Source organism: Sardina pilchardus, chromosome 20 (genome assembly GCF_963854185.1).
Source record: "Sardina pilchardus chromosome 20, fSarPil1.1, whole genome shotgun sequence".
NCBI classification, from domain to species: domain Eukaryota; kingdom Metazoa; phylum Chordata; class Actinopteri; order Clupeiformes; family Clupeidae; genus Sardina; species Sardina pilchardus.
Window position 1 is genome coordinate 14,042,988 of NC_085013.1, and position 25,310 is coordinate 14,068,297.

The 25,310-nt window shown below is 44.9% G+C and overlaps 2 protein-coding genes across 6 annotated transcripts in view; one reads left to right on the forward strand and one right to left on the reverse strand.

Annotated features, from left to right (window-relative positions):
• Window positions 1–1,428: 1,428 nt before the first annotated feature.
• Window positions 1,429–18,213, reverse strand: LOC134067862 (glutamate-rich protein 1). Of its 5 annotated transcripts, none has more exons than XR_009936576.1 (9): window positions 17,417–17,577; window positions 17,032–17,184; window positions 16,763–16,897; window positions 12,989–13,381; window positions 11,610–11,795; window positions 4,635–4,778; window positions 4,415–4,459; window positions 1,794–1,893; window positions 1,429–1,674 (listed from the first exon to the last, which is right to left on the reverse strand). XR_009936576.1 is itself a non-coding variant. In XM_062523325.1 (6 exons), the coding sequence occupies exons 1-6, from the start codon at window positions 17,433–17,435 to the stop codon at window positions 4,696–4,698; spliced, it is 969 nt and encodes a 322-aa protein (XP_062379309.1). In that variant the 5' UTR covers window positions 17,436–17,577; the 3' UTR covers window positions 4,579–4,695. The 5 variants fall into 5 exon arrangements, 1 of the variants encoding a protein (XP_062379309.1); XR_009936575.1 differs by having other exon boundaries at window positions 4,621–4,778; XR_009936578.1 differs by lacking the exon at window positions 11,610–11,795 and having other exon boundaries at window positions 4,621–4,778; window positions 17,417–18,213.
• Window positions 18,214–23,545: 5,332 nt separating this feature from the next.
• The window catches only part of dlgap2a (discs, large (Drosophila) homolog-associated protein 2a), a 158,979-nt gene continuing 157,214 nt past the window's right edge, over window positions 23,546–25,310 (forward strand). Inside the window, exons 1-2 of the mRNA XM_062523513.1 lie at window positions 23,546–23,680; window positions 24,323–24,340. Of these exons, the coding sequence (XP_062379497.1) occupies window positions 23,546–23,680; window positions 24,323–24,340 (153 nt within the window). The remainder of the gene's footprint in view (window positions 23,681–24,322; window positions 24,341–25,310) is intronic.

A 25,310-nucleotide genomic window follows, 5' to 3' on the forward strand; every position in this document is an offset into this window, starting at 1 on the left:
GTATTCAAAAATCAATTCTTAAAGCATCGGATCTTTTTATGGTGGTGAATGATGAAGTTCTGTTGGGTCATCAAGTTGATAACTTCAGCATGTTTATTTATTTCCTGTAGTCCTTAATAAAATAGTCACATAGCTCTGCTTTCACATCGGTTTGTTTTCATTATTCATACAGCTTGGAAAATAAGATGTGTGATGCCTAGAAAGCATTCACAATGCGCTGTTTAGTTTGAATCTGTCAGTTCAGTTATTCTCAAACAAAGAACTATAAGGGGCAAACCCTAATTAGTTTTCTGGTGTCCTCCTACATAGCATGAATTATTGGCACAGGGCAGTGTTAGACTCTGTTTAAAAAACAGCTATTTAATTTGCTATGCAATGTACAATTACCAAGCCACAGAATAAACACAGACAAAGAAATTAAAGGCAACCTGCAATTGCCAAATAATAATGAGTGCCTGTGACCGACAGAGTCTTCCTCATTTTGCAAGAGGTGCAATTTCCTAGGAGTCCCCGAGACAGCAATTAAGACAAGGGAGGAGAAAAATGCAGAAACAACTAATGAAATTGTGAATCCAGCTGTTAAGCAGATTTTCCCTGATGCTCTCGGAATTATCTGTGCTAAAAACTCATGGAACCATTTCATGAACACTCACATATGCAATAAATACTAATTTATATGCTAATTAAAATCAACTGCAGTCACAAGTTACAGACGGAAAAAAGAAGACATAGACTGAATATTTCAGGGCCCAGAAGAACATGCAGAGGGACTTTTGAGAGGGGAGATTTAGGTGCTAAGTGTTCTCCTTCAACAGCTCTCAGCATAGCAATCCCCTACCGTACAACAAAATGGATCACACTGAGTACTACTTTATCCTACCCTATAAAGCATCTCCACCACACACTCACAAGAAACAAGAGTGAGTGTATGCGTGTGTGTGTGTATGTATGAGAGAGAGATAGACAGAAAGAGAGAGAGAGAAAGAAGGAGAGAGAGAGAGAGAGGGAGCACTAATGGAGTTCTAGAGTCATTAGAGGCCACGCTGATAAATAACTGCATCTATCACTTTCCTCATCCAGCTCTCCTCAGCCCCCAGAAGGGGAACATAGGGGACAAAGAGCCTTAATTAATGTAGTCACACTTGATTAACTGATAGTCAACCCAAAAGCTCTGCACCTGGTGCCGGGGAAGTTCATGTGAGGCCAATTGGACAACACTGAGCCTCCCCTCAAGGGTATTCCCATGTTGAGATAAGAACAGCACGTTCAACAGTATGTGGTGTTTGAAGAAAAAAAAAACTACTGTGGGAATCGATGAATTGTATTAGAGGCAGTCCTCTCTAAGCTGGTGATAATTCTTGTCTGGCTGCTCACCTGCAGATATCGGATGTACCCAGGAGTCAACCTTGGGAGGCGGAAAAACATCTTCGACGGCTCCAGGGTGCCGATGTGCTTGAAGGTCCACAAGGTGCCAAACTTCCTTCAGAGATCCTTTTTTTCCCCCCCGTCAAACCCCCTCTCTCTCTCCCACACACTGCTGGGCCTGGCGGATAAGAGAGAGGGCTAGCCTGAGGAGAAGGACCCGGTGGCTGGAGCTTGTCTACTGGCTGCTGACCTGCCCGGGGCCCTTATAAAGCCTCTCCTTGGTTACATAAGCCCCCACCGGGCCAGAGCCTGGAGAGGATTAAAGAGAAGGAGTTGGCAGGGCGACTGGAACCATGACGACTGACTGCAGCTTACATTAATGCTGTGTCAAACAGCAGGGGTGCCGGACAGGGAATTGGGATGCTAACCTTAACTGGCAACGGATAAACCAGCAAAAGGGTGACCCATGCACAAAAGGGTGGAGGGGGAAGCGCAGTTTGATCTGGAAAACTCTCAAGATGTTTGCACCTAGTCATAAGTATAAAAAGAAAGAAATCACATTTACGGTCCCATTCTGTTCACATTCAAAAGGTGTGGCCTTTAGAAACAGGATCAGTGATATTGAGGTGCCCTGGAGGGAAGGAAGAAAAGGTGAAATACGCCGAGTTTGGGATACTTCTTCCCGTTCGTGCAGACGCCAGCAGTGTCTCCTCGTGCAAGCTCAGCGACTTCCTTGAGGTTTAATATCCTCTTGTCTCAGGTTGTGCCTCAGGCTCCAATGCTTAGTCCCAGTAATGAGGCAGCTTTTGGGATTCTTAGAACATTCTCCCTCAGTGGACTGACTCTGACCGAGCACAACCGCGGAGAGCAGACGCCCAGCCGCTACGCTGACAGGAAGTAGGCCACGGAGCGTAGAGAGTATCCCCTCAGGCGCTCGCCTTACCCAGATGATGAGCCTGAGGATGTGTTCTCCGCTCGCAGATGAAAAGTCAATACGGGAGTAGCGCTGCAACACGGCCTCTCTCTGCTTCTGAGGAGTCTTTTCACTCAAGGGGTGTGTGAGTCATAACAAACGCTGTCAAAATGAGCCATCCTGGAAGTTGTAAAGCGCTTTCCCCCTGACGTCTGACTGACTAACCAATTGAATTGACAATGGCAGCCCATTTCAATACTTTGTCTCGCAGCCAGAGCATAATTATTAGTTTGGGGACAAATAGCTAGCTAGCATGTTCACTGTCAGTGTGACTCATATACAGGCAGTTGTGGTAGTGAGAAAAGATCGGTTTTGTATTACCAACCATATTTGGACTCTCAGGCCCCAAAGGGGAGGCATCAGCAGCAACGCTTTCACACTTGCGTTACAGGGTGCAGTGAAACCCTTCTGATGTCATGAAGTCAAGCCTTACTGCAGTGCATATGCAGCTTTGCCTTCAGTTGACTGCTTTGTTTATATTTGAATGTAGTAATCTTTGTAATGGCCACACACACACACATCTGCTGTGTGCGGATGGACTTCATGGTGAGAGTGACGATATGATTTCAGTAATAACAGCTGGCACATTGCATCCACCATAAAACGCCACTCTAAATTCTATGCACGCCTCTTCTCAGCAGCACAATCCTATTCCAAACGGAAAATAACATGACTTTCCCTGCGACAGAAGGCTCCTCATTCTTGTGTGGTGGTGGAGGTGGGCAAAGTCAAGTTAATTGTACCCCCTCTTTTAGCCTGCCCAGAGACCCTGTGCTTTCAGGCTGCAGGGTCCTGCAATGAGCAGGGCAGCAAGTTGGTTGCACACAGCTAGACGGCTCCCACCATGCGGAGATGAATGCCGTCACCAGCTGCCGAACAGGCCGAGAGCAGGCCAGCAGCGTGCTTGGCCAGGGGCTTCAGCATTCCTAATGAGAGGCTCTCATTAAAGTCAGGGAATTGGACTTGTCATAGGCAAAGCCCTTACAGAAGACTTGGCGCCAAAGAAGTATTAAAGCACTTTGGCTGACGCACCCCACTTCTGACTGCATGCAACAATGATCCCAGAGGAAAATGGCCCTCTAATTGTGGTGACATGTTGGTAATGTCACCATTCAACCCATTAACCTAGGGCCAATGGAGGGTGGCACATTTTCACTTTTTTCAAATGGTGAGTATAGTGCCATTTTTTCATACATTTCCATTGTATATTCTCAGATCTCTCACTAATGTATGAAACGATATGGTGTTTATTTGAGTGCATGCAATTATGAGCCGCGTGTGAGTGAGATGGTTCTGGGGAGCCAGACAGCAGACACCTGGTGTCTCCAACGAAGCTGCAGATGGTGGAGCATGTTTAAATGATTCAACACCGCTGTGTCACCCAGCTAGGGGCGATTCCTTCCAAACCGATACCCGCTCCTGAATGCCATCAAGTGAGCGTTGGCACAAGAAATGCCACTTTGTCTGAACCTGAGCCGCGCCAAGTCCCAGGGTCACAAAGGGCCTACCTGCACCCCCATCCCTGCCGTGGTTACGCTCTCAGGAAACACAATTAAAGGCTTAAGGCTGGTGCTAAACAGAGCAACGCTCACAAGCTAAAGCTTTAGTCACCCCTCTTTCCAAGGATACATGCTTGTCACGGACTCATCCACAGTGCAAAGTCAGCAAAGGATTGTTTTTGTTTTTAAGCCAGAGTGGCTTGATACATCCTAACGGTCCCTGTCCATTAGATCATGAATGAAGAGGCAAAAAACTCTTTGATTAAAAAGTTTGGCAGATTGTGAAGTATTAGAGCAGTGTTTATGGTGCTCAGCTTGGCTGAATACGCCAGCCAATGAATTGGGAGTGGGGTTATTTCAGGACTGCAGAATGGGACTAATTGGTGAATGGTCAAGTTTGTTTGTGAAGTCTAAATGTCATGTCAGAGTTAGCTCGAGGATTAGAGCAGACTGGTGGCATTTGCTATTTGGACAATTAGGAGCCAACATAACATAACATAACAGCTGAGCTTGGAGATGGAAACCAACTGAACTACAGTGGAGAGACAAATAATAATCATATCATCATAGTGCTTACCGGAACTTGATCCACTTGGCTTCAATACATTATTTGAGTAATCCTCTGAACAGAACAGAACAGAACAGAACAGAACTTCTTCTTAATGTAAATCATAATGTGATTGGCACCTTATCATGAAAATTGTGTATATTAAATATCACATTAAGAGGAATACAATGACATCATTGTTCATTATCCAGTTTTATTACAAAATTGTAAAAAACCTGTCAGGTCATACTCCTTGACTTTTGTTTTCTCCTCATAGAGAAGAACCCTTGTTAGCGGGTGAATCTGCTGTCTCAGGTCTTCAGGACTTCCACACCCAAAGGGAAAATGTCTGTGATCCAATAGTGAAAGAGAGTGCAGACAGCAGAGGCCTCCTCTGTAAAAACAAAAAGTGGAACAGCATTAGATGACCAGCATAGTGCTTCCTACTCATATAGCCTTCAACTAAACCTCAGCTCTAGCGACTGAAGAACAGCAATAAACAATTCTCCCACCTCTTACCTAATTAATTGTCCTGGCTATGTACCAAATACAGTGGCAGGAAAATGTATGTGTGAACCCTTTGTTATTACCATATAGTCATACAATGTGATCTGATTTTCATCTAAGTCACCAGTAACAATGCCTAGAGGAAAGGAGATATCCGAGGACATGAGGAAAAGAGTAGTGACAGCCCATCCGTCTGGGGAAAGACCCTCTCTAAAAGATTCCAGCTCCATTTATCCACCGTAAGACAAATTATTATTTGCAAATGGAAGGCATTCAACATCACAGCTAGCCTAGAAATCTAGACGCCCCTAGCGGCAGCAAATGTAATTTGGGTCTGGCTGGTCAGGCTACATCACAGCAACATTTCCTTGAAGTGGATGCCCATCAAAAGTGTGACAAATTGTGTAAGCCAACCCATATCACCTGTAGAGAGTTACAGACCTCGATGGCAGCATCTGGAAAAGATCTACATGCGTCTACAATGAGACGAAACTGGAAGACACAACGCTCAAAGGAGGGTAGATAGGTTCACACCACACATTTTCACCACACCTACACACTTACACACACATGCACACAACACTGAGGAATAAGCTACTTCAAGTATTTGTTTTATTACTATTATTATTCTTTTTCATTATTATTTCCAGTTTTTGCTTTGTCTTGTCCGGTCTTGTTTTTTTTTTTTTGGACAGTCATGAATGTATGTCAAATCTGTTATCCTTTGTGTCGTCTACCCTCTGTATGGCATGTATGTGTTATTGTCTTATGTGTTCATCAAATAAAAATTAAAGTAACAGAAAAAAAAGGAGGGTTGTTAGAAGGAAGTCTCTGCTCTGAATGAACAAAACTGCCCGCTTCAACATTCAGAGGCCTTCTGGAAGTCCATTCTCTGGACAGATGAAATCCAAATGGATGAAATCCAAAGCATCGTGTTTAGAGGAAAGCCAACACTGTACACTAAGAAAAGACCCCCTCTCAACACTTAGGCATGGTAGTTTTTCTACCTCTGGACCTGAACGACTCCATATCATCCAGGGAACCATGAATTCTCAGGCCTATCAACAAATTCTTGATCTGAACCTCAGGTTAGTCAGGGAGATATGACGCTAGGGAGGAAATAGATTTTTACAACAGGACAATCACCCTGATCAAGGAATGGCTTTAGATAAAGAGAATTCATACTCTGGATTGGCCTGGTCAAAGTCCAGTCGCTCAATCCAATAGCAATGTTTTGGCTAGATCTGAAGCGGGCAGTACATGGCAATTGACTCTCAACTGGCTGAGTTCTGCAAGGAGGAGTAGGCAAAAATCCACAGAACCAGATGTGAGACACTGATTAATGGGTACAGAAGACGTTTGGTTGAAATAGTGGTTGCATAAGGAGGTGCTACAAGAAATTAACTACAAGGGTTCACATACTTTGCAACTGTCGCATTTTGAGTTTTTGTGAACTAAACCACTTGTGTTGATCATTATAATTAAACTATAGAACTTTCTTTTGTTTCTGTCTATTATTTGGAAAGTTCATAAACTTTCAAGCAGCACTGTATAACCGGGTTACTGAAGTGCATCAAAACGCAGTTATTGATAAAATTGTGAATTCATTTTTGTCTCTTTGTGACCAGAAAGTTGTCTAGTCCCTGAGACAACAAAGCAGCTCCTAAACCTTGATGCTTCCCCCAATGTACTTCAGGGCTGAAATTGTTTTTATGGTTTCCTTTTGATGCCCTACAGAGGTGTTCACAAATAATTCTATCTATGTCTCATCTGTTCACAAACCACTTTCCCAGTAGCATTGTGAAGTGTCAAGGCGCTCGGACACACAGTAATGCTTTTTTTAAGGACAGTGCTTCTACTGTGGGGTCTTGCTATGGACACCCACCCTGTTCAGTGTTCTACCAATGGTGAATTCATAATTCAATCATAATTCACTAACATTTCGATTGGCCCGCAGAAGAGGGGATGTCATTATAGTTTCAAAATGAAATGTGGTAAATGGCAGTGATTGCAGTGGGAGGAATGTGTACATTTATTCACAGCAAGGTGAACTTACATACATGGTTTCCACTGCTGATTCTGTTTATCGTCAGTTTGTAAAGTTTAGGCGAGGTAGAAAGTAACATTAGGAATCCCTGATCAATGTGATTGAAATCATTGATCCAGCCTAATCAACGTTAACGCAAAGTCTACACCCGTCATCATGCTAGTGTTGGACTGATCCCAATCATGAGTCTCCAGACTCTTTTCACAAATTGAAACCAGGCTAATTAACCAGTTTCAATGACCCCATCTTTGTCGCTTAAAGGGATATTCCGCCATTTGTGGAAATACGCTCATTTTCCACCTTCCCTCGAGCAAAACAATCGATATTTACCTTGTTCCCGTTCATCCAGCGATTCTGCGAGTCTGGCGATACAACTTTTAGCTTCAGCCTAGCATAGATCATTGAATCGGATTAGACCATTAGCTTCTCGCCTGCTAGCTTCATGTTTAAAAGTGACTAATATTTCTGGTAATTTTCCCATTTAAAACGTGTGTCCTCTCAAGTTAGAAAGTGCAATAAGACCAACTGAAAATGAACCCTGCCGTTTTTCTAGGCTGATTTGACATGGAACTACATTCTCATCTGGCGTAATAATCAAGGCAACTTGCAGCTACTGGCACTACTATTGCTTGATGTCTATGGGGACTATTTTCAGATGTTGCGTACGATATCACTGCGCCTATGGTACGTTTGCAAGTTGCCTTGATTATTACGCCAGATGAGAGTGTAGTTCCATGTCAAATCAGCCTAGAAAAACGCCAGGTTTCATTTTCAGTTGGTCTTATTGCACTTTCTAACTTGAGAGGAGACACGTTTTAAATGGGAAAATTATCAGAAATCTTAGTCACTTTTAAACATGAAGCTAGCAGGCGAGAAGCTAATGGTCTAATCCGATTCAGTGATCTATGCTAGGCTGAAGCTAAAAGTTGTATCGCCAGACTCACAGAATGGCTGGATGAACGGGAACAAGGTAAATATCGATTGTTTTGCTCGAGGGGAGGTGGAAAATGAGCGTATTTCCAAAAATGGCGGAATATCCCTTTAACTGATACTTTTTTCTTTACCTCATCTTTAACAAGTCTGCATTGTGCATTTGGCGCTGGGTGCCCACTTCTAAGCACACTAGCCACAGTGCTAAATCATCTCATCTGGTAGCGTCGAATCAGTGGGTCTGTTCAACTTCTCCCTGCACAGATCAGGCTGTAAGGCTATTTTGAAAATAGTGATTTATTTTAAAGTGGCTCCATGCCCGCCGCTACAGCCTTTACACTATTTCATTGCTAATGCAAACAACGGTCTAGCTCAAAACCCAGGTTTTAAGAGAGTTATCCAGAGTTAAAACCCAAGTGTTTTAACTCTGGATCTTTCCTTTAAAGTAGCTCTAAACCACACGTTAAAACTTGAAACAGTACTGAACTCCAGATTTGTTAATGTATTTTTCTGCCTCAAACTGGCTTTTGTTGAAGCAGTTGGACTTGGGGTTCACTTACTTCTTTCAACCAGCATTGTGATGGTTTGAATGATGTATTCAATGTGGACAAGAACAATGCAGTATTGTGCTTCCTCACCAAAAACATGTTGTGTTCACATTTATACCTTCCAGGTAATTCCAAAGGGTTCACTTGCTCTTTCTTGTCACTGACCCAATCCCAAAGTGAGCCCTGAGGACTAAGGACTAAAGACTCACAGACTTAATTCATCTCATGTGCTAAGTGAATGAGCGTGTGAGGCCACATGGGCTCAGATGGGTATACTGTAAATGGGATTGGGACAGCACTTCATGAGATCACGTTACCTTGGCGATGTTTAATAAGAAAGATGTTGCTCATAGTTCCGTTCCATGGTTGTGTGTCATGCTGTCGTGCCTATGGTCTCCGCTGTAAATGTCACAACGCTTTGAACTGTGGGTAATTCCCTTTGGTGAAGTCGGCACTGATGCAGACTCACGAAAAAGGGCTCGGTGAGTGTGTACTCAAACCCTCATGCCCTTTGCAATGTGACACTGGGACAGCCTAAAAGCCCTTACGAATTCCACGAGAACGTGCAAAAAAAAAGTCTGTGAGTCCGGACTTTGGGATTGGGCCACTGTATTTCATCTCTTGCACAGGACCTGACAGGAGCTTGTCTTGAGCGTTTCTGAGCAGTAGAGTCTCCTTCCCAATGCAGATGAATAAGTAAGGAGAAATCAAACACTAAAAAGGATCTTTACCAAAAACACCCTGACAGGCCTGTTTAAACAAACGTCAGAGCGAAAAGCTCCCTTTCCCCTGTGGGCTGGAAGTGTGAAAGTGATTGAGCAAATTCGCCACCCTTCGCTGGAGTTCCCTCCGAGGCTGAGAGTCTCGGCTTGGGCACAAACGCCAGCTTTGGAGTCTATTGATTCAGCCTCTGCAGGGGGAGGCTTCAGTGAGCTGTGAAAAAGAGGCGAGTTCAAGGGCCTCGACGACACTGATGAACAGGCCCAGCGCATTTCCAGCTTTACAGTGAAGAGGACGGCGTCTGCTGGAGAGACTGCCATGGACTATGCATGGGAATGATGGTGTAAGACAAACACACACAGCTTAGTCCACAATATCACCTTGCTAAACAGTCCTGAAAATCTCTCTCTCTCTCTCTCTGTGTAGCTCCTAGTCAGTATACCCCTCAGACACACACACACACACACACACACACCTTGATTGGCTGATGATCATAATGCAGGAATAATGCCAAAAACCTCCCCTATGATGATGAGTGACAGGTGATAGGTCTCTATTGGTGCAAATGCGTGCGCCACACAAGTACTGCCGCGAAGGGCGGAAGATGATGAATAACCTAACATTTTGAATAGAGATCCTAGTAGCCTAATGAAGTAACCTAATGAAACAGCCTACACCAAAGAGCCTTCAGAAGCTTCCTTAACCGTCTCTGCCTACACTACAGATTGGTGCAGCATATTTACAACATGTTTTAATGTGAATCAGTCTTACTGAATTAGGAGGCCTCTCGACTTCTTCTAAGATGACCCAGACTTAAGTGCTACTTTTTGTAAATTACTCTTAGTCAAAGAAATGAGGAGTCCTAAAGTTACGAGTGACACGCGCCGCTATCTCTAGGAGTTTCTCCTAAATTCGCCAGTTACAAGCTACTTTTGTGAATTTCTTTGTGAATAGGGCCCCAGGAATTCTGACATAGGAGAACCTCTGGGTGCATCTATTGGTAATATTGCAATCTTGACATGCTGTGATCGACTCTTTTCCATTGACAAAAAATCTGTCTTTGCTTTGATGTGCAACTGGAACGAGTGCTGGCATTTATCATACTTGCCAAGAACCACACGGTTGCAACGGTCTGAAATTACTTTTTAAGTAATGATGCCTGACCTACTTCCAAAAATCTATGCTCCTTCTCCTGACCGTAATGAGGGAGCAATACGAGTTATCATCTTTGGAGCTGCCGTGTTCAATTGCGTGGGGAAGGCAACAAATCTATCGCTTCAGATATAAGTGGTCAAGGCTTTATGAATCCATGCACACTTCGGTTCTAAAGAGTTGTTTCTCCCACCCCGGGCCAACTAAAATATTTGACCTTCGTTTTCATCTTCCCACAATTCCACTGAGCCACGTGGTATTGACACAGCTATTTGGAGTGCTGCTGGGCAACGCTGCTGAGTTTTGTGGTTCTGGCACATTCCCACTGATACGGTGCAGCGTTTGTTTTTCTGGAGATCTCTAATCATCAATAGGCAAATTGGCCTATTAATCATCCAATCAGAAAACACAGGACTGGTCAAGTGTTTGCTCAGCAATAATGGCTAAACAGGAAATGCAGAACCGGGTAAGTGTTTGCTCAGCAATAATGCCCAAACAGGTTGCCCCCCCATGTATCAACACCTTTAGGCATTTCGCTTCTACTGTAAATGAATAAAACTACCTGCATTTGTAGGAACAGGTGGATGATGATGTGCTAAGGATGTGTGGAAAAAATAGCCCTGGTCTATTGTGGGAAAGGATTGTCTGGGAGCGTTTCCCTCAATGTTGTCTTGGCGACGGAGGCAGAAAGCCGGACGTCACCATGGCCACCTGCCTGGGTATGCCCTGAATCTGCTACGGCAGCATGTGGCAAGCGCTGCGCTTGATCCTCTTACAGAGCGCCAATCTAACCTGACCCCATCACACACACACGCATACAGCACACACAAACAATACAAACCCACAGACAGACACACAGACAGGCAGGCAGGCAGGCAGGCAGGCAGATAAACACCTGTCCCCAGCAGCACACAAGCAGATAGGATCACTGGCAGTTCCACACCCATATGAACAGACACAACACACTCGTGCCACCTGCAACCTACACCAGGTGGTCGGTCTATCCCTCATTTCACACGTCATTTCCAGGTGGTGGTTAGACAGGTATACATGTACCGTAATTTCCCGACTATTAGCTGCGGCTTATACACTGATTTAGCAAAATGTCTTCCGCTAATTAGGTATTAATGTGGTTTTGTTTCTTTTAACTTGCATAAAACACAGCCCTGCGGCTTATACACAATGCGGCTAATACATCCATGGGAAATGACAGCACTGTACCACATATTCAGCGGGGGCGGCATAGGCAGCCATGTTTGGCACGTAATGAGGGAGAGGAGAGTCCAGAGAGAGGTCGGTGTGAGTGGGGCGCTGAGCTCACCCGGAGAGATGGAGGTGCTGCTGCGGAACTCCTCCAGCGCCCGGCTCAGCTCGTCCACGCGCCGCCGCACCACCAGCTCCTTCAGGCCGCGCAGGCGCGCCAGCTCGCCAGGGGGCGCCGTTCTGTCAGACAGGCTGCTGAGCAGAGCGACGGCACCACTGGGCGCCGTTCTCTCAGGAGAAGAGCCTCACACACACACACACACACACACACACACACACACAAACACACACACACACACACACACACACACACACACACACACACACACACACACACACACACACACACACACACACACACACACACACACACACACACACACACACACACACACACACACACACACACACACACACACACACACACACACACACACACACACACACACACACACACACACACACACACACACACACACACACACACACACACACACACACACACACACGCACCATAAGAAAGGGAGGCCTGGGACTTAGGCAAAAAGGAAAAACAGTATAGAATCCCCTTCGGAGCGTAGCAGCCTCAAGCATTTAGCGACAAAGGCCATTCTGCTATTTCATGAAGAGCACATATTTGAGCAAATCACCAGAGATCACACACACATCACACATCATGTGGGAGATGATGACTCAAAATAGCATCTAACGAACAGTATTTCTGGCCTACTCAGAGTCACACATGCCCGGTAGTCTCTGGAGAGTGATGATCCCTGACGCACGCGTGTCCCATGGGAGGGGAGGCTTGGGTGTGTGTGTGTGTGGGGGGGGGGGGGGGGTGCAGCGGGAGCACTGGGGATCTCTGCTCTCATCAAAGGAGGAGCACTAAGCCCTGGAACCAATGCGCTTCCTCTCCACCCAACCGGAGGCCCATTTAAAACGGGAGTGAGTTACGCAACACAAACGCTACGCACCATCCCCAATCCATAGGATGATCAAAGCTGCCGATGAAAGGCTTTCCTCTGTGTCTGGGTATTCCCAAGACATTGCAGCGGCATATGTAAAACCACATGCACAGGACAGCCTACTGTACACTTCAATTGCTGTCCTGCTATTGCTAACTATCCAGCAGTTCTACTCCTACCATCATTTTGCCCTCAACCACTTTGCAACATGTAGAATAAGTATAGTTTACTGAGTTTCTTATGTAAGCAAATCCTAACACTATCGAATGTGGGTAGCAACAGCTTTAATTACATAAGTTGCTAATAAATGTGTACTCACAAACCTCCACAAGAAATTGCAGGGCAAGAGTCAATGTTTGTCGCATAGTAACAATCATCACACACAACGGTAGCAGGTGTACATTATGCAAGAGTGGGTTGCTGCATAGCGCACAGCTTTCGCAAAGTTTGCAGATAGAGATGAGAGACTTACGATCCGAGATGTAGGTCTGCAGTGTGGTCTCCAGGAATTCCAGCACTTCGGCGGCATGCTCGTCATTAAACTCTTCCTCCTCCTCCGCGTCTTCTGCGCTGTCCTCCTCTGCCTCCGCGCCCTCCGCGTGCTGGTAGGTGAACTCGACGGCGGAGGCCTGGGGCGCCAGGCCAAGGCTCCGCAGCTTCTCTTTGTGCCGCTTCTTCTTCAGCTTCCGCTTCTTGTTGCGGCTCAGCCGCTCTGTAGTGCTCGTCGTCTGGGCGCCGTTGACCTCTGACCCCGCGACACCCTCCGTCCCCTCGGATCGATCTGCTGGGACCTCTGAGGCCTTCTTCTTCCTCCTCCTCCTCTTCCTCCTCGGCTGCTCCTCTTGGATGTCGTCGGCCTCCTCACCTGATTGAATATCACCAAATGAACAAGTTCATAACACAAACATAAATCATCAAACCAGTCGATCCCACATAGCATTCTCAGGGGCTGGTATTGAGTTTAGTATGAGCTGTTTATTGAAGGATGCATCACCATAGGCCTGGATTCCTCCAGGCGAACCGCGGACTGGGAAGGGAGTCAATGTTTTGACTGGGAGGGAATAATGTGTGTGCCCACAGGAGATAGGTGTTTATGTACCATTTACTCCACTGACTGATGTGTGCGGATTCAGTTAACCTAAACACATGATCTCTGATGGTCTCTGAGGATGTACATAGCGTGTATGCAAAGGCTCAACACACACACACACACACACACACACACACACACACACACACACACACACACACACACACACACACACACACACACACACACACACACACACACACACACACACACACACACACACACACACACACACACACACACACACACACACACACACACACACTTTGAAAAAGAAGCAGGATACCATATGGGTAGTTTTGTGCAGAAAGTGGCATAATTGATGTGTCCTAGAGAAAGTTCCCACTGTTATTTATTAATTTTCTGCTGTCAAAAGATATGGAAATTGGCAAAGGAACAAAAAAAAGGCAGGTAATGATTATTCAGGTTATTACCATAAAACTAATTATAATGAGCATATAGGAAACGATTTTGCTGGCGGAGGCAAGGCAGAGAGGATGGGAGGCTGGCGACGGGGAGTGGTGGCTCGATAATGTACGCTTATTGAGAATCCTGAGGTTCAGCAAGGTCTCCTGCAATCAATAGCACCTCACAGACCTGCATGTTCTGCAAGTGCTGGCCATTCAGAACCCACCCCTGATTTCCCACTGTAGCAAAAATGATATGCAGAATCATCACTGAATATGCTGTCAGTGAAGAGTGTGTCTGGAAGTACATACCTGCTAGTTAAAACGTACACATATTCTCGATTCGTCAAGTCTAATACGAGACCATAGCTGCTTATGGACAACTCCATGTAATATCAGCATCAATGAATGGGGTGAATGACCCAAAATCAATATTTAGAGGCTGTCACAAAGCCCCCCTCTAGTGGCCAAATCAAAGACGCCAAGCAAGAACATTGAGGGACAAAGGGCATATAGCATTGGCTGTGCTTGTAAGAACTTGTAAGTTCTTCCTGAGGTCACTTTCAAATGTGCTATGTAGTGTGTGCTGTATATATTGCAGAGTGGAGAGTGGATCACAACACTGTAATTCAGTTAATACACACTCTATTCCAAAGCACATGAATTCAAGTGATGTATGTTCCAGTCAGTTGGCAGTGCACCCAACATAAATGTTTACCTGGCAGGGTTACACCGGTGTGTCTGTTCATCTTGTGCCTTAGCCATTATTGCCAAGCTGAAACGCATTGCTACAAACAACTCCGTTTGTCAAAATCTTGAATGGGCACAGACAGACCACTCTCAAAGGAGCTCTCTGCATAATGGGCCTTCTGTCCATAATGGCAGAGATGTCTCAGACTCCCTGTCAACCACTTTAGATATTCTCCCCTCTCTTAAGATTTTTCCTTGTGGTAATCTCACATTGTATTGTACGTGTAAGCAGGGGCTTGAGAACGCTTGACAGAATCATCCCACTCTCCGCTGCATTCTTGTGAGAATCAAGACCAATCATCTGCACTATTCAAGGTCAAATTGTACTAAAACATAAGCCTGTAAGCTGAAAACACAGTCTGTCAGTTGACATTCCCTCAGTCAATCAGATTGCAGGATTCAACAAGCCATCAGATTGCAGGAATCCATCAGGTAATCAGAATGCAGGATTCCAACAGTAAATAAGGGCACAGTATCAACTACCAATCAGAATGCATTATTCCAACAGTATTCCAACAGAATTCAACAGCCAGTAAGATTATAGGTCAGACTGTAGGATTCCAATAGTCAATCAGATCGCAGCATTCCAAATATCAATGCAAGTTTCATTTTCTTTTCAACTTGATGTTGAGAGGACCTCTGACACACCCACCAAACGTCCGTCAAGGTACTTCTGCTTAATTTATTTCGCTTTAGTAGTCTGGCACAGATGTGCTTTCAATGGATTTCTTGTGTAGAAAACCAACCAGGAGCCACCAACCAACCAGCGAACAGAGGGCGTTGCTGAGAGTGACTACGTTACACCGACATGAACTCTGAATTTGCTACACACGTCCCCTTCCCGTTTTTGGGGAAGCAGCCCGCTTGGATTGAATGGAAACCTATGGGGCTACATCAACACGGGGAGTGTAAAAGGCTTATACTTTTAAAATCTTTGAGCAAACGTGAATAATAGGCACAAAATAAGGTTGGCTTTAGAGTTATCTTGTGTACGTGGGATTTAGGCGACCACTACATTTCTATTCTTAGCTCTGCAGTTTACTCTCGTAACATGAGAGTCACGAACAAAGTCACAATTAACTTGATGCTGATAGGACCACTGTGGCCCTGTGGGTTTGGCAAGCTTAACTTTACAACTATAAATAGAAGTCCAACCTTAATTCTAGGCTTATCACTTGAAATACAAATATATTTCCTACAACTAAGACGAGATAATTGGCTGATAATTGTTATACCAGAGAGGGTTAAAGTGGAGAATCCACTGATCATATTGAAGTTCCACATTTAGCTAGTTAGCAAGCTAAAAGTTGGAGGACTTCAACAATAAAGACACACCAACAATAAACTGACACTTTGAATAGCCCAGACTACTTTGGACTTGGAATAGACAAACAACAATTCTGAATGCAAGGTCCCAAATTTGAAATGAGCAATAATGGTCCTGAATTTAATAATTAATTAATTAATATAAGGATGTTTCAGAATGCCACACATGCAAGGCATAACCGGCTACAGACAACAAGTGGCAGACAGAGCGTGATGTCACTTAAAGGCTACCAGTCACATCGTTGCAAATTTCATGATGATGCATCATTACACAAAATGGTTTGTCTTCTCTGCCATCAAGTTATTCAATAGGCTAAACATATAGCCTTGACTCCAAACAGCTGTAAGGCTTATGTCAATTTTGATCTGTGAAAAATGTCACATGCAGCTATGCATATTGATTGCTCACTGCATGTTTATTATATCATAATACTCAGTATGTGTTAGTGAATGCTAGGCTGGAAGGATGTTTTCCCTATCATCCTATTTAGCAGGCTTACCTGCAGGCATGTAATTGTGCTACAGGTTTTCTACAGGAAAGGCATGTTTGAACGAGCACTACATGTACAGTACACTATTCAACCAAATGCAAGAAATGGAAAGGTCTGCATTTGCATACAGTTGCACAGATGTGATGTAACACACTGCAGCATAAAGATTATAGACAACTTACTCAGTTCACTCCCTTTGCTTGGACTCTCTGGTGCAGGGCTTACCACTGGCAACTCAGCATCACCTCTGTATCCCTCTGGAGGTGGAAGGACGGTGTAAAGCCTTCTACCTGCAAGCGTAGGTATTTCCCCATCACCTGTGAAAGGAGTAGGCATGGTGAAAAACTACAGGTGTAGCTGGCAGATGAAAGCATTAATTAAAGCAGAGGCTTACAAAGTGTAGTAATATGGCTTATGTATATCTAGAAATTATATGAGAGACTGGTCTTACCATTTCCTGTGACGGGTGTGTTGCTTGTTGCAATGACACCATCTTTGTTAGCAATTGAGTTAACTTCAGTAGTAGAAGGTGGGTAGACAACTTTCTCAAGCTTTAGTTGAGCAGGTGCTGGGTAAAGTTTTCGAAGAACTTTTGCTTGGAAAACTACGAGAACAGAGCGGAAAAGAACCATTACGGTATCGTCAACAGACAGGTTAACCATACAGGTACAACAAACGTAACTTACAGTCATAACCACGCACACTGCCATACAATAGCTTCACTTAATGTGAGAGACATATCAATTTAATTCAACTAAACACGTAGTCGCTGCCAGTTACTATGCCTCAAATGACTTCAGTTAAATAGCAAGCAATGGGAAAAATGAAGGTCTTACCCTCTTTTCTAACAGACATTTCTGTAATTCTGGCTCAAGTAGTTTGGTTCGTCTTCGATATACATTGCTACCACAACTAACCTTAGCAAACACTGCCTCTTTCTATGACTGGATACCATCTAGCTAGCCAGTAAAAGATATGGACAGAGCTATCACGTAGACGGCAGCAGAGACCGAGGAAGCAAATCTCAACGGTTTTTTTTTAGGTCTTCTTGTCTCTGCGCAGGCTCAGATGTCGGTACATGTGACGTAGGCACGTAGTCTGACCGAGTCTGACCTATGGCGACGCTTTACTCTCGCTGGACGCATGCGCCTTTAACACTTTAGCATTGACTTTCGAAAAACGTTAATTACTCAGCCGATAAGACAGTTACGAGATTATTATGTCAATTTCACAATGTAGTATGTACCCCGACAATAGAAAATGTTCATATAAAGGCTTAAAACGCTTCAGCTCTAACGTAATTTGATGTCAAAGTGGCGCTTACGCCCCATAGGATTCAATGGAATGGCCAGCTAGCCACGGTCTTCTCGTTAGCATGGCGGCCGCCATACTGTCTACACTCTCAGAACGTTCGCTGCCCCCTTGGTGTTAACTGACCTAACGTTAGATAAACATCTCCACTGCGGTGCAACGTCCGCATACACTCCGAGAAAGGTGTAGCCTAACTGAAAACATCTGCTTAGAACAAATATCCACGTATTTCTTTAGTAATCAAAATATACATAGAAACACATAATGTGAACATTCACCGGTCCACCATCCACACGGTTTGTTTTGACCTCATCAAGATGGCGTCTGGAAGATTCAGGAGGCACTACAGCTTCGTTGACATGCGCAGATACAGCCAGCTGTGAGGACGAGTTTGACAGCGGCGCATGGAAACCGCGACGGGAATATCAAATAGGTGGTAGCAGTTCAGCCTCAGCACCACCGCACATCAATTTTAATACTGCATACTCTCAAAACTTACCTGGCGTACCCACAATGTAAAAAGAGCCTGAAATATTGGAATTACGTAGAATGTCAGCGCTGAAAAAGGTAAAGGGTCTTTTAATCTACGGGCAATTGTGTGTGTTTCAGACCTGGGAAAAAAGTAGACGATTCAGTAGTCTTGTGTCAATGTAACTCACTGCTCTCAAAAGGTAGGATTTTTTAGAAGGAATCGATAGGAATCTGTTCAGTGCAATTGCAGTTTTAAATAGTCAGTAAATGCACGCAAAATTAAATATGGTCCTGAGACATAACCTTGTAAATGATAATTAGCTGACATAAACTTTAAAAGCAATTCTATGATAAGGTTCTGGTCTATCAGTTTATCGATATGCTATTATAATTACACATTTTGGTAAAGTAAATAGCCTACAGTTCGTAGCTTAATCGACATTATGCATGTCAATTAGACCAAGCACCATGAACACTCTTAGCCCTAGTCAACTGTCATGGTGCATGTCATGCATTTGCTTATAACAGAGATGAGCGGGACGGGTATCAACCCATAGGTTATGCGCTGTATAGGCTAGTCTACGGTATAAATGCCCAACCCACCGCCAGCAGTTGTGGCTCAGTTGAACTTAATTTGAAAAAACTTTTCTGACAGCTTGGGAATTGTAGCCCCTAATGCTAATGTTCATAGGAGTCAAAAGTTGACCTGGTGGCCTACAGCTGCCTTGCCCTTTGGCAGAGGAGCGAGGTGCTGTCATTGCCAGCCAGCACATTGCCTACCTCACAGCTTGCTGCAGGATGTGCGGGTGAGGAAGGTGGCACTGTGCAAAGAACCCCCCTAGAATGGAGCCACGAAAACCTACCATATGTAAACATGTTACATAATGTCTGAGAGCTGAGCACACTCTCTAATGAAGTTATTGAAGAAGGAATCTGAAAGCTTCCCATCAGGCAAGTGGATAGGAATTGCTGTGCGTATTGATAAAACCTCTGAGTGAATTTTTGTATTCGATAGCCAAGTGGACATTAGAATGAGAAGATGTCTAAACTTGCTCTGAACTTGCGTTGTGATGGTCACATCACATTGATCAGATGTGAAAGCTTGCTGCAAACACAATGTCATAGACACTCATGAGTTCCAAGTTCTGTTCAGCTAAAAAGTGCATAGTCAAATTTCCCTGAAAATCTCAGATGTATCATTGTGGCTGTCAGCGCAGTTGTTGGTGTCAGTGATGATAAATGATTTTCAGAGCATCTCAAAGGAGATTAGCATGGTGCCATCCCGTTAAACAAGAGCTTTCACACTGCGGAAACGAAAGCAGGCATTTTATCCTATTGATGTTCATGTCAGGTGTCTATTGATGAACTGCGAAGAGGCAAGCTTAGAGACAGGATTGTCCCAGTTTCCCCCTCAACATTTCAATGAAAAACATGATGGCGTCTTTTAATAATACAATGGAGGAGCCCGTGGTATTTTTAGCCTGTCACTGGCAAACGTGTGTGTGTGTGTGTGTGTGTGCGTGTGTGTGTGTGTGTGTGTGTGTGTGTGTGTGTGTGTGTGTGTGTGTGTGTGTCTGTGTGTGTGTGTGTGTCTGTGTGTGTGTGTGTGTGTGTGTGTGTGTGTGTGTGTGTGTGTGTGTGTGTGTGTGTGTGTGTGTGTTGTGTGTCTGTATGTGTGTGTGTGTGTGTATGAGGTATGCTGACAAGGAGCAACACGCATGGGAGTCAAGCTGAGAGGACCCTCGGAGCCTCTGCCTGGCTGGAGAGCTCGCCGGCTGTTGCCTGCCTGCCTGGCTGCTCGCAGCTGGGACATGGAAACTGCATTTCTGCCACGTGGAAGCACGCCCATGTCAGAACGCGCTGAAGTGTCTTCTCATTCATTATGAACGCACGTAAAAGTGCCCCGGTGGAGTGGTAGCACAGGGCAACCGTGTTGGCTGTGAAGACAGGAGGTGATTGAGAGGGAGGGAGGCACGGTACAAAAGATGCTGCTGTTGCAGGATTTTAGCAACTGCTTTAATGTTGTGGCAGTGCACCTTCAGTGGGGGTTGTTTGTAGCGAGTGTGCATGGGGGAAGTAGCCTAGTTGACAAAGGAATAATGCTGTGATTCTGAGATGGATTTTTTTTGAGAAGATGCCCGTGTTTGATATAGCTGAAAATATTCTTGAAATATGACAACAGAGTTAGACTGTGTTTTCTTCAAGTTCTAAACATGATGTTGGTCGAAAGGTTTGTTTGCCGGAGTTGACTATCAATAAAGTCCCAATTAGTTGAGCTACTTAGGGAATGTAGGCATTTTCTTTTTCTATTTTTCTGCTCAGCAGGCAATCGCTCTGTTTTCAGTGAAAAGAACCCAATTAAAGTTTGGCGCTTGACTGCCATGAAAAAAATAATAAAATAAAGAACATTTCCTTGTCTGTTCTGGCCAAGTGCTCCTGGGAATTAGAGGCTTCTGTAGTTGTTTGAGAAATTACCATTTGAAAATGCGAGACACCCGCAGATTGCCGGCATCTTCCTCAGTGGATGTCCGTCCCCAGTGTTGTCTCCGGTGACGCGGTCCTCCAGACACTTGTCTGATGGAATTGTTTTTGAAAATATCAAGGCTCTTGGGAAGGTAATGGAGTCACAGAGCAAGTCTACGCAGCATTGGACTCTCAATCATTTTTTAAGGTAATTTTTTTTTGCTGCCTCATTTTCTCTTCTCCTCATTTCCTCCATTTTCCGAGACTCTTGTCTTGCACCCTCTCCCCACCCTCACCCTCACCCACCCCTTTTTGTCTTGCATAGTCACACATCTGAGAAACGTCATGCATATCTCTATTTGCTAAGCTCTAGTAGAGGGTTGCAGCTTTATTTAAGAAGCTGTCATTAAAACCTCTGCATTTGAGCAGTTGGGGTGCTGTGTATATGAGCAAGGCCTATTGTGTATCTCTGTGTGTGAATTGCAATGCAAAGAGTATACATGCCCAAATACATACACATATTGTCAATCTTCTAGGGTCTGTGATAAATTCCTAGTTCTATAATGTGTCACGTTTTTATGAAAGGACATTCTGGACATTTTTTCATTTTCAGATATGTGAAAGGATGTAGTGTTACTTTAATACAACTTTTGATTGGAGTAGTGGACCTCCCCTGGAAGCCATACGATTGTAGTCCGATTTCTCACTGTGTGGACAGCAGATGGGCGAGAGAGGTCAAATGGCCGTGACACAGTCTGATTAAGTTCACTGCTGGCTTTTGCTCTCCAGGACAATACACTGTATTTCATTTCCTCATTTACATCTGCAGAGAATAACGGAATAATAAGCACAGCCGCGCTCCCAGACAGAGAGTTCGCCGTGTGTCGGGTCCCAAGCATAATGACTCTTTTAATTCACTTGCACGTTTCTAATTGATCTCTTTGCTCAGTGAACAGGGGGAAGTGCATGCACAACACGCAGTTCATTAATTGGACTAAAGCTACATTTGTTTAAGTTCGCCCAAGCTGTTCGCCGGGGGCCTGATTGCCAATTGTTGGCGCTGGACAATATGCCCTCTTATCCTCCATCCAGTGTGAATCCACAGTGCAGGGCTCCGTTGGACTGTTGCACTGCGCCTCGGATATTCAGCTCCTTCTCTGCTCGTTGCAACTGATGAAGCAGAACCTAAATGTGACAGGGTGGTTTTTGAGCAGTTTTTGAGAGGGAGGGAGAGGGAGTGTGTGTGAGAGAGAGAGAGAGAAAGAAAAAGAGAAAGAGAGAGAAGTACTCACAAAGCATCCCTTCCCTTTGGTCACTTCCTGCTCCTTTTGGCAAATTGGAAGTGAACAGAAAATTTGGCTGTGATGAAAGGATTTCAGATGCTATTTACCCAGACTCCCGTTCCAGAGGATGAGTGGGTTCTATTAGGGTGCTCTCTTAATGGCATCCTCTCATTAGTCGGGTCGCATGCTTCTCTCTTCGGCCACTAATCTGAAAGGATTGGATATTTGAAGGCATTATGGCTGCCGTCCATCCTAATGTGCAAATGGATGGAACTGTTTGGATTACATTGTTCAGGTACAGGTCACAAAGTCTCATTGTCATTACAACCTCAAATCTGGCAGCCATTGTGTGAATTAGTTTTTGTGAAAACACAGATGATGTCAATAGAAAATGGTAGTGATGTGTGGAGAGATGCACATTCATAATATAATGGGGTTCTCTAACAAGTTGCTGTCAGAAAACACTTGGGCTCACCTGAGGTATAATGAAACCCCCAAGGCAGGTGTAGGCATTTCCAAACACGGAGAACTGGAGTGTGTGTGTGTAGGAGTATTTGAAATAGCCTTTCAATGTGGCATTACACAAAGCATCTAATTCAGGGCAAACACTGTCTTGTCACTCAGTTCATGTTAATTATTCAGTACTCACAAATAACAACAATCACACTCGCTGTCCAGGAACTGAAACCCTATATTATGGAAAGCTATTAAGGGAACCTGTACTAGTTGCATTGATGACAAGCTGTAAGGGTTTAGGGGATTGGGGGGGTGTCATTTCTTCACCAGGAGAAAGAGTATCCTAATAAAGAGGGCATGCCACATCAGTATTTTTTTGCATCAATAATTCATTCAGAGCTACAGTTTCTAGTTGCAATAATCTTGCAGAGCTACTGTGCGTTTCAACACAAATGAGAGGAACTATGGTGTAAGCTTAGCTCTTCCTCAGACCCAAAAATGTCATCAGATGCATTTAGTTTTACCTCGTGGGCAGTGGTGTTTTAATTTGATGTTAACTGCATACCAGCCTGCCTCACATTTTGGTAAAATAATTGTGTCTTTTGTACGTCCTTCATTTTACTACTAAGTTTAGTTAAAGTTGCTTTACTTGCTTGACATTTTAGGAATCCACTAAAACCACATTTGTCAATTTCAACTACACAAGGCTTTTTTAAATCTTCGCAGGTAACAGCTTGCCTTCACCACTTCCTTTTCCTCTCTTTTTACCTTTCCCATCACTCTCTCTCTCTCTCTCTCTCTCTCTCTCTCTCTCTCTCTGTGCCTTTATATTGACCCACTGGCACCAGTGGGCACCATTTGGCTTGTTCCTGTTCCGCTTGCGTGTGCCAGCCTCTCTTACCCCACTGAGAGATCCCTGTCAGTAACGGGTCCCCTGGATGGCCCTGCGAGTTTTGCGTTGGCACGAGCTCCCCATGCAGCATGAAAAGCCCTGACCCCTCCTCGACCCCGCCTCACTCCTCTGTGATTGGCCCCAGTGGCACACACTCTCTTACGGGCATCCCAGCTGAATCGGTGGGCAACTTCCTGTGTATCTCCGAGCAGAGTAAATTTCCCGTGAAGCGTGACAAATTCTAAGAGGTTAGGTAATGTGATGAGTTGACAACGCCTAAAAGATTAGTTGAGGGAACTCGCTGCTGGCAAAGCGAGCTTGTGGTGTCTTCCACTCGAGCTATGAATAAAACAGGCTCCTCCATGTGGGAAGCAGCCGAGCTGTTCATCTGTTAACGCAGAAGTGAAGTGAAGTTATGCTTTCCAGATGCTAGGTGTTCAGAACATAGATGGCGAATTTGGATCTCTGTCTGATTCTTTTTAGATTTGCCTTTAGATTGCTGGTCTACTTCATCAACTGTCATACAGGAGAACCAGTCTGCTTTGTGCTTTTGCTCATAGTCAAGCATTCAGAAGATATTGGAACGAATGGAATGATTTCGCTTTTTAATAAAAAAGGTTGCAAAGAACTACACTTAATCTCAGGTTCCTACATGCTACTGGAAAAGAACACCTCATGAATAGCCATGCTTGAGCCTTGAGGAATTCCTGGCAAGTGTCTGCAGAAGAGAAGCATTTTCTGTTGTCATCCGCTCCCTTGGCAAGCTGTGTCGTCCATGTCGTTGAAGTGTGAGTGCTTTTAAATGAACTTGAAGTCCTTTAATTCTGTTACCCCTCACCCCTATTACCCCCCCCCCCCCTTCTCAGGAGCTGGGCCAGTGGAGCGTGAGCGCTCCCTCTTTCATGTCATCCTGCGGAGAACAAGCGCGTGGTGCTGTAATACCAGGGGCCGTGTTGGGCTTGCCTCTCTCTCTGTGCAGCGTCTTCCTGGACCGGGGCCAGGGGAACTGATTTCCGCAGCATCCCATTCACTCAAAGAATGCTGATTTCTTTTCGCCGAGGCCAGAGCGCGGAGAGGAGGACGAGGCGGCGGCGAATTCGTAACGGCAGGATATCGGCGCGTTGGCTCACAAAACAAGCGCGATCGATGCCTTTTCATTTGAGTATGAGGTGTTCCCCCGCCCCACCCCACCCTTTCTTCCCTCTACATGGTGGCCAATATGATATCCTCTGCTCATTTGCGGACGTGTGTGTGACTATTCAGTGGCGATGGCATTTCCCACTCTGATGTCAAAGACATGGCAGCTTTCTCTGCGCTGGCATGTGGAGAATATTATTTCCCTCTGTCGAGCAGGAGTGTTTGTTTTGTGTCCTCCGCCGCGCGCTGCAGGTGGAGTTTAGGATCGCTCTTGCGTGAAATTACACTCTGGCCCCGGCGCTTGCCCGTCAAAAAGCTGAGCTTCTGGACGCCCGAGATTCCGTGGCTCGGGAATTTGCATTTGCAGCTTGTGTCTGACGTCTGACCTGCGGAGAGGGAGGGAGGGAGGGAGAGAGAGAGAGAGAGAGAGACAGAGAGAGAGAGAGAGAGAGAGAGAGAGAGAAAGAAAGAGAGAGAGAGAGAGAGTGTGGTGTGGATGCATGCAATTACTGCAGAAGTTTTTTTGAATGTAGCCGTTAATTTAAAGGGCAGAGGTGAGCTGCATGAAACGCTGCACTGATTTCTATGCACTTTGATGCGAAACTGAAGCTCTGCCTAGAACATCACTGCAGTGGCTATGCAGAAACTTGAGGCTTGTTGTGTGATTTGTGGTCCTTGTTATGGGTACAGGTTCTAAGGGCCAACTCTGTTCACACA

Coding starts and splice junctions, on each gene's coding strand:
- LOC134067862 (XM_062523325.1), bottom strand. Junction 13,382..16,762: donor AAGCAAAGGGAGTGAACTGA/GTAAGTTGTCTA, acceptor ATATTCAATCAG/GTGAGGAGGCCGACGACATC. Junction 4,779..11,609: donor CAGCACCTCCATCTCTCCGG/GTGAGCTCAGCG, acceptor TTGTTTTTACAG/AGGAGGCCTCTGCTGTCTGC.